Genomic DNA, 15831 nt, shown 5'->3' on the forward strand with positions numbered 1-15831 from the left:
AGTGTGTGTGTATGTGTGTGTGAGAGAGAGAGAGAGAGTGAGAGAGAGGAAGAGAGAGCGAGAAACCCTATAAGCCCGAATACTTGTCTGTACTGTTGCCACATGCAGCGTGTGTATGATGCAGGTAAATGTAATTTTGAAAGAAAGAAAGAAAGAAAGAAAGAAAAGGGCCACTAGATGGCCCCATTATCCTGTAGGCTGGCTGTTTAGATGAAACAAAGAGCAGCTGGGATGAGATCATCAAGCAGACTAGTGCAGACCTTTCAATATAAGAACAATACAAAAACCCTACAGGTACCAACGCAAAGACATCCAATACCAAATATCCAAAACAATTCAATAAGGTGAGCGTCAGTGTGATGTGATGCTATATGTGACCTCACATAAGACAAATGTACATGGAAATAGGATAAAACACACACACACACACACACACACACACACACACACACACACACACACAAACAGAGTTGCATTAAATTAAACCTTTAGTAAATAATATTTGCCACAGCGTAACTCCCTGTGGTGATGGTACAGGGATGCTATGTGAATTTTCCAGTGTCTAGGGGCAAACTAAAGATATAAATAGAAGCAACTTTGGTTCTCATTTCCTCAGTGGCTCTCAGAGTCTTCTGTGTCAATTCCGGCCAAATGAATCAAGCCATTACAACAGAAGCATCTTAAGAATGTAGGTTGTTATGTATGTTATGGTACAGCTCCCTTTGCCTCCCTGCTGTTCAGAGGAAAAAACACATTAGTCAGTTATATAATTCCTTGGACTTCCCGAGCATTCATTCAGTCGTTTTCCTCTCTCCACTGAGTACGAGAGGCTCGCGGCCGCTGGCTGCTGCTGCTGCGCCGCGGGAGCGAGTTGGAATGTATTGACGTCAGAAGGAAGATGGACACACGCGCGTACGTGCGTGCACGCGCGCGCACGGGCTGTTGCTTCCCACTCCGTCTTGTGCGCGGGTCTCTTTCTGCGGAGCGGGCGCGCGGTCGCACGGCTCGAGAGTCTGGGATGGATCGAGACAGGCAGGCGGTCATGAGAAAAGTATGTGCGCACATGGGCCGCGAACATGGAGTGTTATGAAAGAAGAGGAGAAGGCGGCGTTGTCATTTTTCACGTCTGAGTTCAGCGGTGACACTAAGTGTGAGGCTGTGGAGTGACAGGAAGGACCGTTAGCTGAGCGGCTCGCAGAGACGGGGGATTTGCACAACAATGGTAAGTTGGCACCGGGGTCCCGGTATATTCGAGGCGGTCTGTGGTCCGGCAGCGGCGTTGTGGCGCTATGGCGCTGTCAGTGTCAGTGAGGTGGTCGCTGGTGTTTGTTTGGGGATGTTGAGCAGCAGCCAGGAGGGCGACTACCTGCGTATGTGCCAACTCGGGACTGCAGTTGAGGCCAACTAGAGAACAGCTGGCCTGAACGCAAGTGTAGCAGCCCGTGGGCAGGATTAGGCAGTGTTTTGGATGGGATAGAACTGTACAGCCGAGGATATCAGCGCATATGAGCACGGTGAGGCCTGCCTCTGTCCACTTGGCCCAGTGGAACTGTCAGAGGGGCTTTAAACATGTTGGAAAAGGCTGCTGTTGCCATGCTGATGCTGCTCTACACTGATAAATAAGTGATGATGATGATGTTAAGGCCGATGAGGACGAGTGGCAGAAGTTGGCAGTGGTAATTAGTTTGATGATGACCATGGCAGCCTATTGAAGATGATGATGGCAGCTGAACTTGTTACCCTGGGGCAGATCTGATGATGACATCATCAGGTCTGCTGCCACCTTCTGAACCCTCTTAGCCAAACTAATGACACACAAACACATATCCACGAAGACACGCACACACACGCATACATACATTATGGTTTCCTGTTACAGTATTGATCTGGCGTTCCATTTGTGCTGGATGGGTGTTATTTGAGATAGAGCCAATCGCAGCCCTCCAACATCACAGACAATAAAAGAATATTTTAGCCTCTATCGCTCTTGTTGTAATATAATCTTACACAGTGTAATCTAGTCTTCGCTACTTAATTTAAAACTTGTTCAGTCTCCTCTGTCTTTGTTAAAAGGTGTATTATCAATCTATTTCTGGTTCAGTGCTGGAAGGCATGAGGCATTAGCAGCATCTGACCTCATCTAAGCCCTTTCCCTTTGGGCCAAAGACCAAAATCATCAGCACTGCCATTTTGTCTCATTCTGGTCTTTTCTTTGTCCTGCCAGGCGACTCGCCGTCAGTGAGGAACTTTGTTACCCTGCACCCCCTCTTCCCTCTGTCCTCAACATCTTGACACAACTATTTCCTGTCTCCTTTTTCCTTTTATCCTTTTATCTCTTCATCCTCCTGAAGCCCTCCAGTTCAATCCCACCTCCACCCTCCTGCCGTCCGAATCCCCTCTTTGTTTCAAACATGGACTCCTCTGGAGAAGTAACCCCGGCCCAGGATGGACATCTCGACCCCAGGAGCAGCCCCAGTCGCTCCGACCTCAGCGGACTGTACCATCTGGGCCGGACGTTGGGCAGGGGCCACTTTGCTGTCGTCAAACTCGCTCGTCATGTCAACACCGGGCAACTGGTCGCTGTCAAGATGATTGACAAGACAAAACTTGATGTCATTGCAACAAGCCACCTCTTACAGGAAGTGAGGTAAACAATAATGATTGTTATAAAAAGACAGAGATTGAGAAGAAAAGATGAAGGTTGGGAAAAGAAAAGTGGGAGGACATCATCATTTTTAGATCAGATTTAATGGGAATTCAAACAGACGTGTTGATTTCAGACTGTGTGTGGTCCCTTCTGATCCAAAACTCGAACCAAAAAAGAATGCTCCTGTCTAAAATTGAAGGTGTCCTGAAGGAGTTGCACCGCTCAGAGCATCCTTATTAACAATTAAGATCATATTCTTCATTCCTCAGATTACCTGTGAGACAATTATCAACATCATTACTAATTATTTTCAGGTGTATGAGGCTGGTGCAGCATCCCAATGTGGTTCGCCTCTACGAGGTCATCGACACGCCAACCACCCTCTACCTGGTCATGGAGCTTGCCGAGGGGGGCGACCTCTACGACTACATCCTCCGCCATGAGGGAGGCGTGGCTGAGGGGACCGCCAAGCGTCATTTTGCCCAGATTGTGCGCGCTGTGTCGTACTGCCACCAGCTCCACGTGGTGCACCGGGACCTGAAGCCCGAGAATGTGGTGTTCTTTCCCCAGCAGGGGGCAGTGAAGCTGACGGACTTTGGGTTCAGCAACTTATTCCAACCCGGGACTATGTTGGCCACCAGCTGTGGGTCGCTGGCGTACTCCGCTCCAGAGATTCTGCTGGGAGAAGAGTACGATGCTCCAGCTGTGGGTGAGAAACAGAAAACTGTTGCTGTTATTGTGGTGTTGTTGAAACTGACTGTTGATCTAGATCCCAACCTGGGATTATTTCGTCAGACTTTCTTCTGAATTGCTGGAAAATTTTCAGATATGCTGAGTGATAATACAAGGAAAAAAATCACTCTTTGGTTAAACCAGCTGTGGCGAGGGGTCACAAGCTAAAAAGGCCAAGACAAAGACGTGTGTGTAGGCTTCTAGTTCTGATGCTGACGCTGATGCTGACATAGCGCACTCACATATGTTCAAATCATAGCCAGAGGTTATATGCTGCATCCAACATAGGCATTCTGTTCCTGGATCAGCATTTGAAATGCTGCGATGGAAGAAATATGCATCAAAATCTGTCTAAATGTAAAACCTTTACAGCACTTGGACTAGTTTAGCTAATGTAATTTGAGGTTCATTTAGTAGCTGCTCTGGAGCTTTCGATCATTTTGTGTGTCACGATCACAATCAGATCCTGCATCAGAGTATACCCAGTTGTTGGAATTGTAGACGTTCAAATTTCCTTTTTTTAAAATCAGGTCCATTTAGTAGCTGTTCTGGAGCTTTTGATCGTACGAGACTATCAGCAGAAGAGTTGTTTTGTCATGTGGTTTTTCCAAGGCCAAGAATGAACTTTGAAACACAAACAACAAACTGATAACATGACAGCTCATCCATATATAGCCACATTCCGCTGCAGGGCTGTTTTATTTGTAATTGTACCTGTTTGTATGATTGTGTGTGTGAGTGTGTGTGTGTTTGGATTCATCATTTTCTCTCTATGTGTGAGAGCGTATGATTGGCCATGTTTGTCCCCTTGACCCTGTGCATGTATTTTCTTGTACCTGAGTGTGTGTGTGTGTTCCTGCTCTGTATGTCCATCCATATTTATTCGCTTGCATGTGTTTGTGTCTATGTGTGTATATGAATCTGTGTGTGTTCGTATGTGTGTGTATGTCCATAAAGGATTAGTGTGTCTATCTGGGTCAGTCTAAGCAAGCCAGCCAGTTATGAGCCAACTGGGCACGTTCTGCAGTGGAACCAAACACTGCAGCTCACCACTGGGCTCTCACACTGCATAGCAAGCATTTGTGTGTGTGTGTGTGTCTGTGTGTGTGTGTATGTATGTATGTGTGTGTGAGAAAGCCTTAGATAGCAGAAAGGGAAAGCACCATGTATCAGTGTTTATCCATAATAGAAAGGTTGGTCTGTGCTGCTGGGATCTGTGTGTCATTAGAGGTGAGGCGGGCTGATAGATTTTGGGATTTGACGTTATAGAAGCAGGAGGAAAACTGAGGGATTTGGTCCCACGTCTCCTGTGGAGGACACAGCATGTCTGCTTCAGAGAGGTCGGTGGTCTTATCTGTTAAGCTGGACTAGGCTGGATTTTGGCAGGTTTAGGGTGCTATTTATTCTGGTGACTACAAATGCATCTGCACGGAATACAAATGTATCCCAGCTGCAATTAGGAGCTGTTCTTGTGGAAGGACATCTGCAGTACAGCTTGCTTTTGTTTTACAAAAAGAATGAGTTGCAAATAGATGAAAACCAGTCAAGGTGTTATTAAGAAACTAAAGCTCTTGTTTTCTTTTTCCCATATTACCCTGTGATGTGGCCTGCTTATAATGGTCATGTGGGATAGTTCTCTTGGTTAAACAAAGGGCGTGACACTGTTGTAAAGAGGAGTGGTGATGAAGAAACATTGCTCACATGCATCCATAACTTCAACATGACTCATGTGTTGCATTAGTTCCTTTTTTTCGTGTTAGTTCCTCTTTCTAAAAGCGTCCACACGAAGGGCGTCCATTTAAATCCATTTGTGTGTGTTATTATGACACCCTCCAAGTTTTCTGCTTCACTTCAACTCAAGTGCACCTTTCTGTTCTGTTTTACGCTGACATGACTCAACCTGTGGGTATCACGGTAATATCACTCTGATAGTAATGTACCCTTCCATCACCCACACAACCACACACACAGTAATGTGTGTGTGTGATAATCCTGAGCTGCACAGAGGAAGAGATGTCCCTCAATGATCTCAGCTTAGCAAGGTGACTCATAAACCCATCTCCACACACACACACACACACACAGAGAGAGACTGCTCTCTGTGTGTCTTTGATATTTCTGTCCATGAACAGGCTGCTGTTTAATTCACCATGGTTCCTTCACTGCTGGGAGTCTTTACAATACATGTGTGCTCTGTTAGAGGACACAGTCTGCGTGTTTGACGATAGTCATATGATGTGGAGACTGAAAGGTCCACAAGATCCTCTGCATTTGAAAAAGATAAACACTGCCTACAGTTACATAACATTTACCCATTACTGTGTGTGTGCATATGTGTACATTTTCAGAGGTCATAGTGGTAATGGAAGACTTCACGTTGGGTTCACCGACGAGAAAAATCGCTTTAAGTCAGTGAAAGGTCATCACTACTGATGCAGAACATGCCTGTCTGCATGTTACATGTTTGTGTAATTCAGATTTGGATAGAACTGGGTTAACCTGGTGTGTCATATACCAAGAAGGCACCAAATTACAGTTTGTGTGTACCCATATGAATGTGCTCTGCTTAGAAAAATCTAAATATGACAATGGTTGGTAAGTTATGGCAGAGAAGTTGTGCTTGGCAATTAAGTTACAGAAAAAGTCAGATAAGAAGAAGAAGGAAGACCTAAACTGTTCTGTGGTGGAGGAACTTGTGCATTTTGCAGATACTGTGAGCCTCTCTGGGCGTCACGCACTGTTTTTTTTAACTATGAGCTGTAAATAGCATTGAATGTAGTTGTGACATGTGGTTATAATAGAAAGATTGCCCTGAAGCGCATTAACTTTAAGAACAGCAGCTGGTGATGCACTTTGCATTTATGGGCCTATTTTGTTTTTATGTGGTTCAATTGTCTGATTTGCTTTGTCAGTTGGGCCAAGCAGTAACATCACTTTTATACTTTTTTAGTGCAGTTTGATGGGAGAAAAAGCTGCTTTCTAAAACAGTAAATGGCAGGTTTTGGTTCAAAATAAGTCAGTCGCAGTAAAAAAGTCTGAGGTCCAGTTTAGTTAGAGCCCTCTGATGTGCTGTCCAGTGTCCACAAAGTGCCATATATTGAACCACAGCAAAAAAGTGTCATTTAGAATAATGACTTTTCCCTCCTATTTGGCTGGCTGCCACATCGTATACACCACTCATTTCTCTGCTCCAGGGTGGAGGGTGATGGTTGCCCAGCTGGAGGCAGCACATGGAGTGCCCCCCCCCCCCCCCAAGCATCCCATTTTAGATCAAGGAATAGTTGGATAACCGGAGAGGCTTTTCAGACAAAAACGCTTTGTCAGTGTTTCCATATAAACCGGAAGGCTACTGGTCTGTTTATATCAACAAGGACTTTTCCAAAGCTTGCAAAGCCCAAAACCAGCACACCACCACTTGGTGTGTTGGAATTAATAAACAGAGAACAAATCATCCTTTTTAGCAACAAAGTCCAAAAACAGTCGTATCACTTGGGGAAAATTGTACAAAACCTCCCCCAATTAAAGTTTGAGAAAATGACCCTGATGAGCTTGGGTTTAGAGACTTCAACATTTAGAAAAGAAAAGCTGCTTTACAAACTTAAAAATCTGTCTCTCACCAACTGCACCAACTTTATGTTAGTGGAACACTAAATTGCTGGAGTACCAAAAAAATCTGCTTATTACAAGATTTTAATTACCGCTGTAAGACAGTAAACAAATATTTTAAGTAACATGTCCGACATTATCAATGAAGCTCAACTGATCCCTAAGAAATAAAGCAATTTAGACATATTCACCTTTGTTAGTCTACACAAGCCTCCATCTGTAAAACAGAAATGCACCTCTTCATGCACAATAAATGTGCATATAATCATCCGCGTCAAAGCTTTATCAGGGTCATTATATCTGAGTTAGAAGATAATCTAATTAGAAAGATGGCTTCACAATTCTGTCCAGTTCATGTAGTTTATATTCATCAAAGACTGATGACCTCACTGCAACATTTAATATAGATGCTGGGGTACTCCATTTTTGTCCTCCAAATGTGGGCAAAAAAGTGCTGCATTTTTTTATCCAAACTTGGATGTCCCTCTTGTACTGAGCCAGTTTCGTTGACCCTTCATGACATATTTGATCTGGAAAATACGCACTTCTATTCCCTGTCCTCCTTCTTGCAGTACTTGCTGAACTCTGTGAACACGCTTTTGTACCTCGACCCTTTAATAGTTAAATTGATTAGATTAATCCTATCTATATCTGGAGTATATAAGCAGAGTGTGTGTGTGTGTGTGTGTGTGTGTGTGTGTGTGTGTCTGGAGTTGATGTTTGTGTTGTCAGCAGGCCACTAATGCATGGTGAGAACGTGTGATATTCCCCAGCGAGCAGAGAAAAGTACACTCCCAGCACTCAGTGGCTTCTCCTCCCTGTTGCATAACTCTTCCCTAGACTGGAATGAGTGTGCACGTCAGTGTACATTGTATGGTGAGGACTGAGGGCTGTTGTTTAGACCATCATGAGTCTAATGTGGGACAATGGCTAAATGTTTAGCACACATAGGACTGGTGCGTGTGACAGACTATGGATACAGTAGATATGGATCTGAATGAACTGCAGTGTTTGGATTTTTATTGGATTCTGAAATAGTAGATTTTTGAATCCCTCTATATCTGACCTGCTTTGGCTATTTTAATGAAAAACTGTCAAAGGTGTTTGACAATGTGCAATGTCACATTTTTATTTATCTTTTATCACATAACGTTAACTGTTAGCCAGCAGGTTAGCTTTTAATGTTTACAGAGTGGGAGAAATGCATCAGCTGATGTTCAGCCGGGGCATCCACAGACTCTTTGGCCATGGTTCCTGCCCTGAGCTGATATTTATGGGAACGTCATGTTTCTGCTGGTGTTTGGTCATAAATCAAAGAACTGGACAAACAGAAAATTAGACCTGCCGAGGAAAAGAAGAAAAATCAGGGGATCAACGAGTCATTAGTTTCGTCTGGGCACCATGAATGTCAAAATTCAGCCAACCAAACCAAAAATTCAGCCTACATGTCCTGTTGTACATTATGGTTAGTTAAACAATATAAATACATACATGTGGATCTGCCAACAATGTGCAGAAAATGCGACCCCCCTTTGTTCTGTCCAGAATACAACAGACCAGCAACCAGGGAAGAAAACAAACATGTGAGGAAACCCAAAACCGATCAAACTGACATTTGACTGTCTGAAGAGGAAATGTAGAGATAAGTCAATCAGTTTTCTTAAGATAAATGTGCCACTGTGTTCTAATCACCTTTTTAAATGTGTGTGCAGTGCTCCCTTTAAGGCTCTATGGTGACAGCACTGATGTCAGATTCAAAACAGATTCAGAAATAACTGGAATTGTCCTTGAACTGGCTCATGGAACAAATGTGATATTAGCAGAGGCAGCATTTATTAGATACATGATCTGGCTTTATTTCTAGTGGTTAACACACAATGTGAACAGAATGTGCAGTGTTCCTATTTCCAGTGTTTGGGAGAAACAGAAAAAAAGAAGGAGAGCAAGATCATTCTCAGAATAGCACAACCCCACAACAAGCCCTGTTTGTTATGGCCTTCAGCCCCCAGCTCCCTTTGCTCTGCATGTTTGTGTGTGTGTGTGTGTGTTTCCTTGAACCGGCCTCAGTGTTCTCGCCTGGTTCAGGCTGTTCTGAGTTCGCATGGACCTCCTCACACTGTGTCTGCATGAGGACGAGAGAGGGAGGGAGGGAGGGAGGAGGGGAAGGAAAGGGAGGAGAGGGGAAAAGAACACACTGTCAGCACTGTCTGTCAGCACCAGGAAGCCTGTGCGTGTGTGTGTGTGTGTGTGTGTGTGTGCGTGTGTGTGTGTGTGTGTGTGTGTGTGTGTGTGTGTTTGAGTCAGGGGTCAAGAACACCAAGACCAGCCGTCTGCAGCTCAGGCCTCACACTTTAGTCACATTAAACCGGACATCCAGCTGTTACTCATGCACTTTCCTCCTATATTTTTTTTACTTCATTGAGGAATAATCTCAGCAGGAACGCCACTTTGTTGCTCACCCTGACCTCTGACCTCTCTGTCAACAATGTGAAGGAGAGTATGAAAAAAAGTGGACCCGCAGTCAATAAAAAATGCTGTTATTTTGACCTTTTTCTGTAGATTTGTAGGTTGAGACGTTCACCTCATCTGTAGGCTGCTGCAGAAAATATCTGCTGGATGTTTTCAAGTCTAATTCAAAAAGGACAAATATTTTTAAACATCCCTTATGAGCTTTGAGGCTCACAGAATTCTAAATATGATCTGAAAGCAGAGGCATTGTCGGCTATTTTAAGGCCTGACATGATTTGCTATTTAAAGCTAATTTTTCGTGCTTTTGCGTGTGTGTGTTCGTGTTCCAGATATCTGGTCTCTTGGGGTGATCCTGTACATGTTGGTGTGTGGAGTCCCTCCATTCCAGGAAACCAACGACAGCGAGACTCTGGTCATGATTCTGGACTGTCGCTACTGCGTCCCCGAACACGTTTCAGACGACTGCAGAGAGTGAGTACCGATGAATGAGGCTTAGGTTGATAAGAACAAGGTTCCTCTTTTTCTCGTTGCATGTTTTATGTCTTGATTGTAAATTGATTATTTAAAGGCACTCACTGAGATTTTCTGCTCTTGAATAGATGTGGTGGGTCACCCTGTCTTAAGAAGCTGCTGACCGTAAAATCATCTCATTAGTGTGTGTTTCAGTGGATAATTTTAGTGTCCTAGTTGTCTCAGATCCTTCTCCACCCTGCTGCAGATACAGTAGTTCTTTCTAAAAGGAGGCTTTTAGGTTATTCAGAATCCTAGACTGTCGTAATGCTATTAGGGACTGAATGGCAGAAATTATTTTACAGCTCAGTGCTGATAAGACAGAGGTTCTTGTAGTAGATCCAGAAGAGGAAGCACCCATGATCACGCAAACCATTCTGCAGACCCCATTCTAAATTTAGGAGTAATATTTGATCAATCATAATCATTTGACATCCATGTTAAGCAGCTGAACAGATCTTGTTTTTTCCACTTAAGAAATATTAGTAACCTGCATTCTGTAGTTTTACCTGAAGTAGAGACGCTTATGCATGCATTTATCTCATCTCGCACTGACTGCTGTAACGCGAGTGTGTCTGCTCCTGATCGTCTGCAGGCAGTCCAGAATGCTGCCACAAGACTGCCCACTAGGTCAAACATCACTCCTACACTCCCTGTTGCATGTAGGAACCAGTTTAAAATCCACACTCTCACGGAGCGTTGCGTGGTCAGACTCCTGCACATGTGGCTGAATTACTTCATCCTTACTCATCAGCTGGCAGTGGTCATCGAGCATTTGAGGCCGTTGCACCTAAACTGTGGAAACTGCTGATTCTGTGGAGTCTTTTTAAAAGGCAGCTGAAGGCATACCTGTGAGGCGTTCGGGTAGCCTGTGTGCACCACATCTGCATTTTATATATTTACATGGCTTGGGTGGTCACTCAGTTTTTTATGGTTTCTTTTTTGAATGCTGTATAATGCTCTTATAAAACACTTTGGGATTCATGTCTGTGGAAACCATTATAAAAGTAAATTTGACTTCCTTCCTTCCTTACTGAAATCAGTAAATGTTTTCTTGGCTTTAAAGACTAAACATTGTCTATCAAATACAGGCTGTTATTTTCTTTAATGTAAAAACATGTTTGTCCTTGAATCCAAACCCTGTTTCAGTCTTTTCAGAGATGCACAAACACACTCCAGGAACACACTCTTGTGTTTTCTCATTTCTCCTTCACTCCTCACACCTCTGACCAAAACACACACACACACACACACACACACACACACTGTCACAGCTCACAGGACTGCAGAGTAAGCATCAGTACAGTCTCAATTCCTGCAGCAGCTTTGGAGATTGACTGACATTACTCTGAGATAAAAACCTCAAGACACACTCTGGCAGATAATTACATTGCTCACTATTGATTTAACAGAGGGACAATCAATGCAGGAAGTGGATTGTTGACTGGGGTTTACCAAATCCAAACGAAATGTCAGATCTACATTCAAAAAACACTGAAACTTCTTATGTTTGCTGATCAAATCCAAATGTAGTATGTATCAACAGGTCTCCTCAGAAGGTGGCAGAAGGTATTAAAAAGTCTTTAATTCAGTTTACAAAAGTTGTAAACACGCGCTCTTGCCTGCAGTAGGCAGACAGTGAGGTTGCATATTTCTAAACTTAAACGTAGGGTTGTTTCAACAGTGTATTGTGCACAGGGCCCTTTTTCTTTTTTGTGTGGAGTTTCAGTCCACGCCATCAGATCTGCAGCAAAACACTGTCGAAACGGCAGTTACAGTAGCTAGAAAACTTAAGTGAGTTAATCATCTATCCATTTTCTGCTGGTTATGCGGGTCACAGTCGTTTCATTAATTAATGATTAGGCATTATTGTTAGATGGTACACTGCTGAGAAGTACTGAAAAAATGTGAAAATTCAAGGCCATATTGTTTCTACTGATTTTGCAACATAATTAATGACTGTGACAGTGAAGCAGCTATTAAAGCCCATTCTACATGGTTTTTAAAAAGTCTAATAATTAACTTGGCGAACCCTGCAGCAACTGTAGAGGTAAAACAGAAATATATATAGGTTATGTTGAGACGGTGCGATGGCCAAAGCCTAATATATCTTATTCCATTGTTCAATTGTTGCCCATAAACTATTAAAAACACACCAATGAGCCACGCTGCTGTACTGGCTGACAGTTCCTTCATTACAATGACATACACTGTCATTTATTTTAAGTCAATCCTACAAACCTGATTCCAAAAACTTTTGCACATTGCCTAAACATGAATAAAGACAGAGTGCAGTCATTTGCAAATGAACTGTGTTCCTGAGTCCACGTAGTAACATCATTTATGGACAATGAGACAAATCTGGAATAGAATCACCTCGTTCTTTAAACATGAGCACAGGATGGTGAAATTGGTGGTTTAAAAATACTGACACATGCCTCGTTGGTTTGTGTGCTTAAAAAAGTTGCAACATAAAAGAGAACAACTGCAGTACAGGTTGCGTGTGTGAAACAGCAGCTGTATCTGCACACTGTTCTCGCTCAGAAAGAGCAAATGAATGCTTTCATATGCTTGCTAGGAGGCAAGCGGTTTGTTAAATCATCTCCGTGCGCAAGCATATCTCGGAACATCTGACCTAGCACTTGTCATATGAGTTGGCCCTCAGTCACATGATGGTGTGGTTGAGCTCGGAAAAGGAGCAGAATAGAACAGAACAATCTCCTGGATTTAGAAACTCATACAGGCCTTTTCAGTAAGTTTTGTGGAGATGGCCTGGAATCACATCTAAATTAGGTCATTCTCTGTGTCAATTCAGTTGCTGTAATAGATGATCACCAACAACTGATACAAAAATAAAGCAAGCAAATTGCAGCTTATATTCTTTCCATGAAATGTAATAAGTACCGCTCTGTCTTCTCCCTGTCAGTCTGATCTCCAGGATGCTCCAGAAGGATCCGTCTCGCCGTGCCTCACTCGAGGAGATCGAGGCTCATGACTGGCTGCAGGGGCTGGAGAATGCCCTGCTCAGCCCAGAGGCCCCGCCACACTGGCTCTCAGGGGCCCTCTCTCCCAGCTCTCCCCGCTCAGGAGTGCCTGAATGTGGGGACCTGCTCGCTGCAAGGCCCCCCGCTCAGCAGGCTTTCCCTGGACCCTGGCAGCCCAGCCTCACCTTCACACTCCGTCCCCCTCCGGCTGAAGAGCCTCCCGTCCTCAAAAACCTGCCTGCGCTACAGCAGATCTGTGAAGAAGAAGAAGAAGAAGAAGAAGAGGAGGAGGAGGAGGAGGAGGAGGAGGAAGAGGAGGGCAGTTTGGCAAAAAAGGTTGAGGGTACGGCATCTGTGTTAGTCGAGGAGCCTGAGAGAGAAGCTGAGGAGATGCTTGATGGAGCAGATGTTCAACAGTGCAGGGAAGAGGAACAAGAAGAAGAAGAATTAGCAAGCTCAGTGGAGAAAATGGAGGAGGAAGAGGAGGAGCAAGAAGAAATGGTGCAGATGGAGATGAAGAAAGAAGAGAGTGGTTGTGTGATTTCAGACCAGCCAGTCAGCCATGGAGACAAGCCGGTCAGCCAGACTCCTGAAGTCCCACCATCATCTCTGCCTGGTTTGGGGGTACCGTGCTGTCAGGGGCAGCCAGACTCCACAAAACCAGAGGAAGGAAATGACGAGGAGACCGAACCCAACAACAACACCAACAAGCCTCCTCCTCTCCTCCCTGAATCCTCCGTACCCTCCATCCCTGCATCCTCGGCCAGACTCAACCTGAATGAGAGTGAGGCTCCAAAAACAGGAAGAGGAGGAGAACGAGGTGAGAAAACAGAGGAGTGTGGAAGAGATGACCTCGTAACAGACAGATCTCAACCCCACAATGCACTGGGGACCCGGGATGAGGCCGCCCCAAAGGCAGAGCAGGGGAAACGACACAGCATTAAGCTGCGCGATAGACTTTTCCAGTTCCCTCTGTGTGAGAAAGCTCTGGCCTTCAACATACCGACACACAACAAGCCCAAGATCCTGCCGCTGGCTCAGTACAACTGCTGCCACGTGCTGTAAGTGAAACCAGCCTGGATGCTGCCTGTGATGTGCTACTCACCTGGGACAAGCAGGCTGTTTGGCAGTGGGAGCTCCCCGCTGAGCCTTTCTGCTGCAGATACTTTGAGGCCCGAGAGCAAAGGCCCTCAGCATGTAAGCTCCCAGTGTACAGGACGGGACATGTACAGCTTCATACCTACAAGCACTCACTTCTAGCATCGTGCTCATGTAATAAACATTGTGTTAAGCTAGACGTGGTGTACAGCACAGTAGTCAGACTTAGTAGAACCTCATGCATTTGCTGCTGTGTACAGGAGCGTCCATAGAATTACAATGACTGGACTGTGTCCAATCTGTAGCTTAGTGCTGGACCAACAGGAAGGAGGGAGACTGCAGAAAGAAGGCAGTGACTGCTACAGTTTTTATGGAATAAGCTATGGTCTGTTTTGTTTGTTTAAAAGGTGCCTACAATGATAAAATGGGTTTCATACTGTACATGGCCACTGTGTCATTTTGTTTATGACTTTAAAAACCTCCAAAAATCACAATGGTCTAGCACTCAGTAGATTCATGATTTCATATTTTATAAGATATGAATTAGAATAAACTCTAAACCAGCGCTGCTACAGAGTAGCACTCGTTTCCTCTTCCCTTTGCACAACCTGCTTCTCTCATTGGTTTAAAGGCTCTTGATATAAGCTCTATTAAAGAAAGACAGAGACTGTTATATGAAATGATGTGATGCTGTGTAACATATGCCTAAGACTGAGATGATAATATCATTTTCTGTTCTCTTAATCCTAAAGTCTTACTGATAGACTGGCTTCCTAACATACTGTATAATACTATTTATAGGATCATTGATTGGGATGCAGGTCTTCCTTTGTATTTTGAACTTGTTCTTTTTAACCATACTGAACAGTTTAATAATATTTGACCAACAGTTTTATTTTGGGTGTGCAGATATGAAGTTCCTTGTTTTTTTATAACGTGACAAAGATATTAATTCTCTGAAGAGATATCTGACTTTGTGCATGTTATTACTGTTATTTATCACAATATACTGTACCTCCATGTGTCTTGGATCTGACAGGACATTGTTCTTTGTAACTGTAAGTACCTTGACGTAGCCCACTCAGTGATGATTTGCACACAGTACGACTACTGGTAGCTTTCTACAACAGCATCCTGGAACTGATGGATGGACTTATTGGTCATTCAGACATATGGGTCATATGTTATTATGTAGCTGACAAGTCCCTTCATATGGTATAATTTTACCATATAATGCCTCTATGTGTTTCTGTTTTTTCTCACACACACTGTATTTTTCCTCTTTTGAAGCTGGGATAAGAAGTGTAAAGTTTGTAAAGTTAAAGAAGGCCAAAGCTGTACAATAAGCTATATCTTCCTCCTATAGTTCAGTAAACACAGCTTATTCCTGTCAGTCACTGCAGTTTCATGGGCACAACAAATGGATTTTTACCTTGTGACCTGCGATCGGATGCTCCCTGTCTATAAAAGGAGCGGACGTCACGTGAGAAAAATCTAATTTCCACTCATATTCATCAGCTATGGAAGCATAAAATCTGTGCAGAAGAGGGATACAATCCCATTATCTGTTCCTGTGTGATTGCAGCCTGTCTCTCCTCAGTGTGTCTGTGTCTACTGACCTGCATTGTAACTAGGACCACGTCTCTATGGAGCCATGAACTTATTTTTCTCTATTTATTTATTAAAATGGATTAAATCAACACAATGGCTGTGTGCAGTGTGCTGATTTCATAGAGAACATGGACAAGAAAGCTGTACAGTGCAGCTTCTCCCACACGCACCAGA

At 43.8% G+C, this 15831-nt stretch overlaps 1 protein-coding gene across 2 annotated transcripts; it reads left to right on the forward strand.

Moving 5' to 3' along the window:
- Positions 1-881: 881 nt before the first annotated feature.
- Positions 882-15745, forward strand: snrkb (SNF related kinase b). 2 transcript variants are annotated; one of them, XM_041939906.1, is made up of 5 exons: positions 882-1222; positions 2225-2647; positions 2962-3356; positions 9784-9925; positions 12891-15745. In XM_041939906.1, exons 2-5 carry the CDS (start codon positions 2412-2414, stop codon positions 14011-14013), a joined length of 1896 nt encoding a protein of 631 aa, XP_041795840.1. In that variant the 5' UTR covers positions 882-1222; positions 2225-2411; the 3' UTR covers positions 14014-15745. The 2 variants fall into 2 exon arrangements, with proteins under 2 accessions (XP_041795840.1, XP_041795839.1); XM_041939905.1 differs by having other exon boundaries at positions 2352-2647.
- The last annotated feature ends 86 nt before the right edge of the window (positions 15746-15831 follow it).

The sequence above is a fragment of the Chelmon rostratus genome, chromosome 6 (assembly GCF_017976325.1).
Source record: "Chelmon rostratus isolate fCheRos1 chromosome 6, fCheRos1.pri, whole genome shotgun sequence".
Classification (NCBI taxonomy): domain Eukaryota; kingdom Metazoa; phylum Chordata; class Actinopteri; order Chaetodontiformes; family Chaetodontidae; genus Chelmon; species Chelmon rostratus.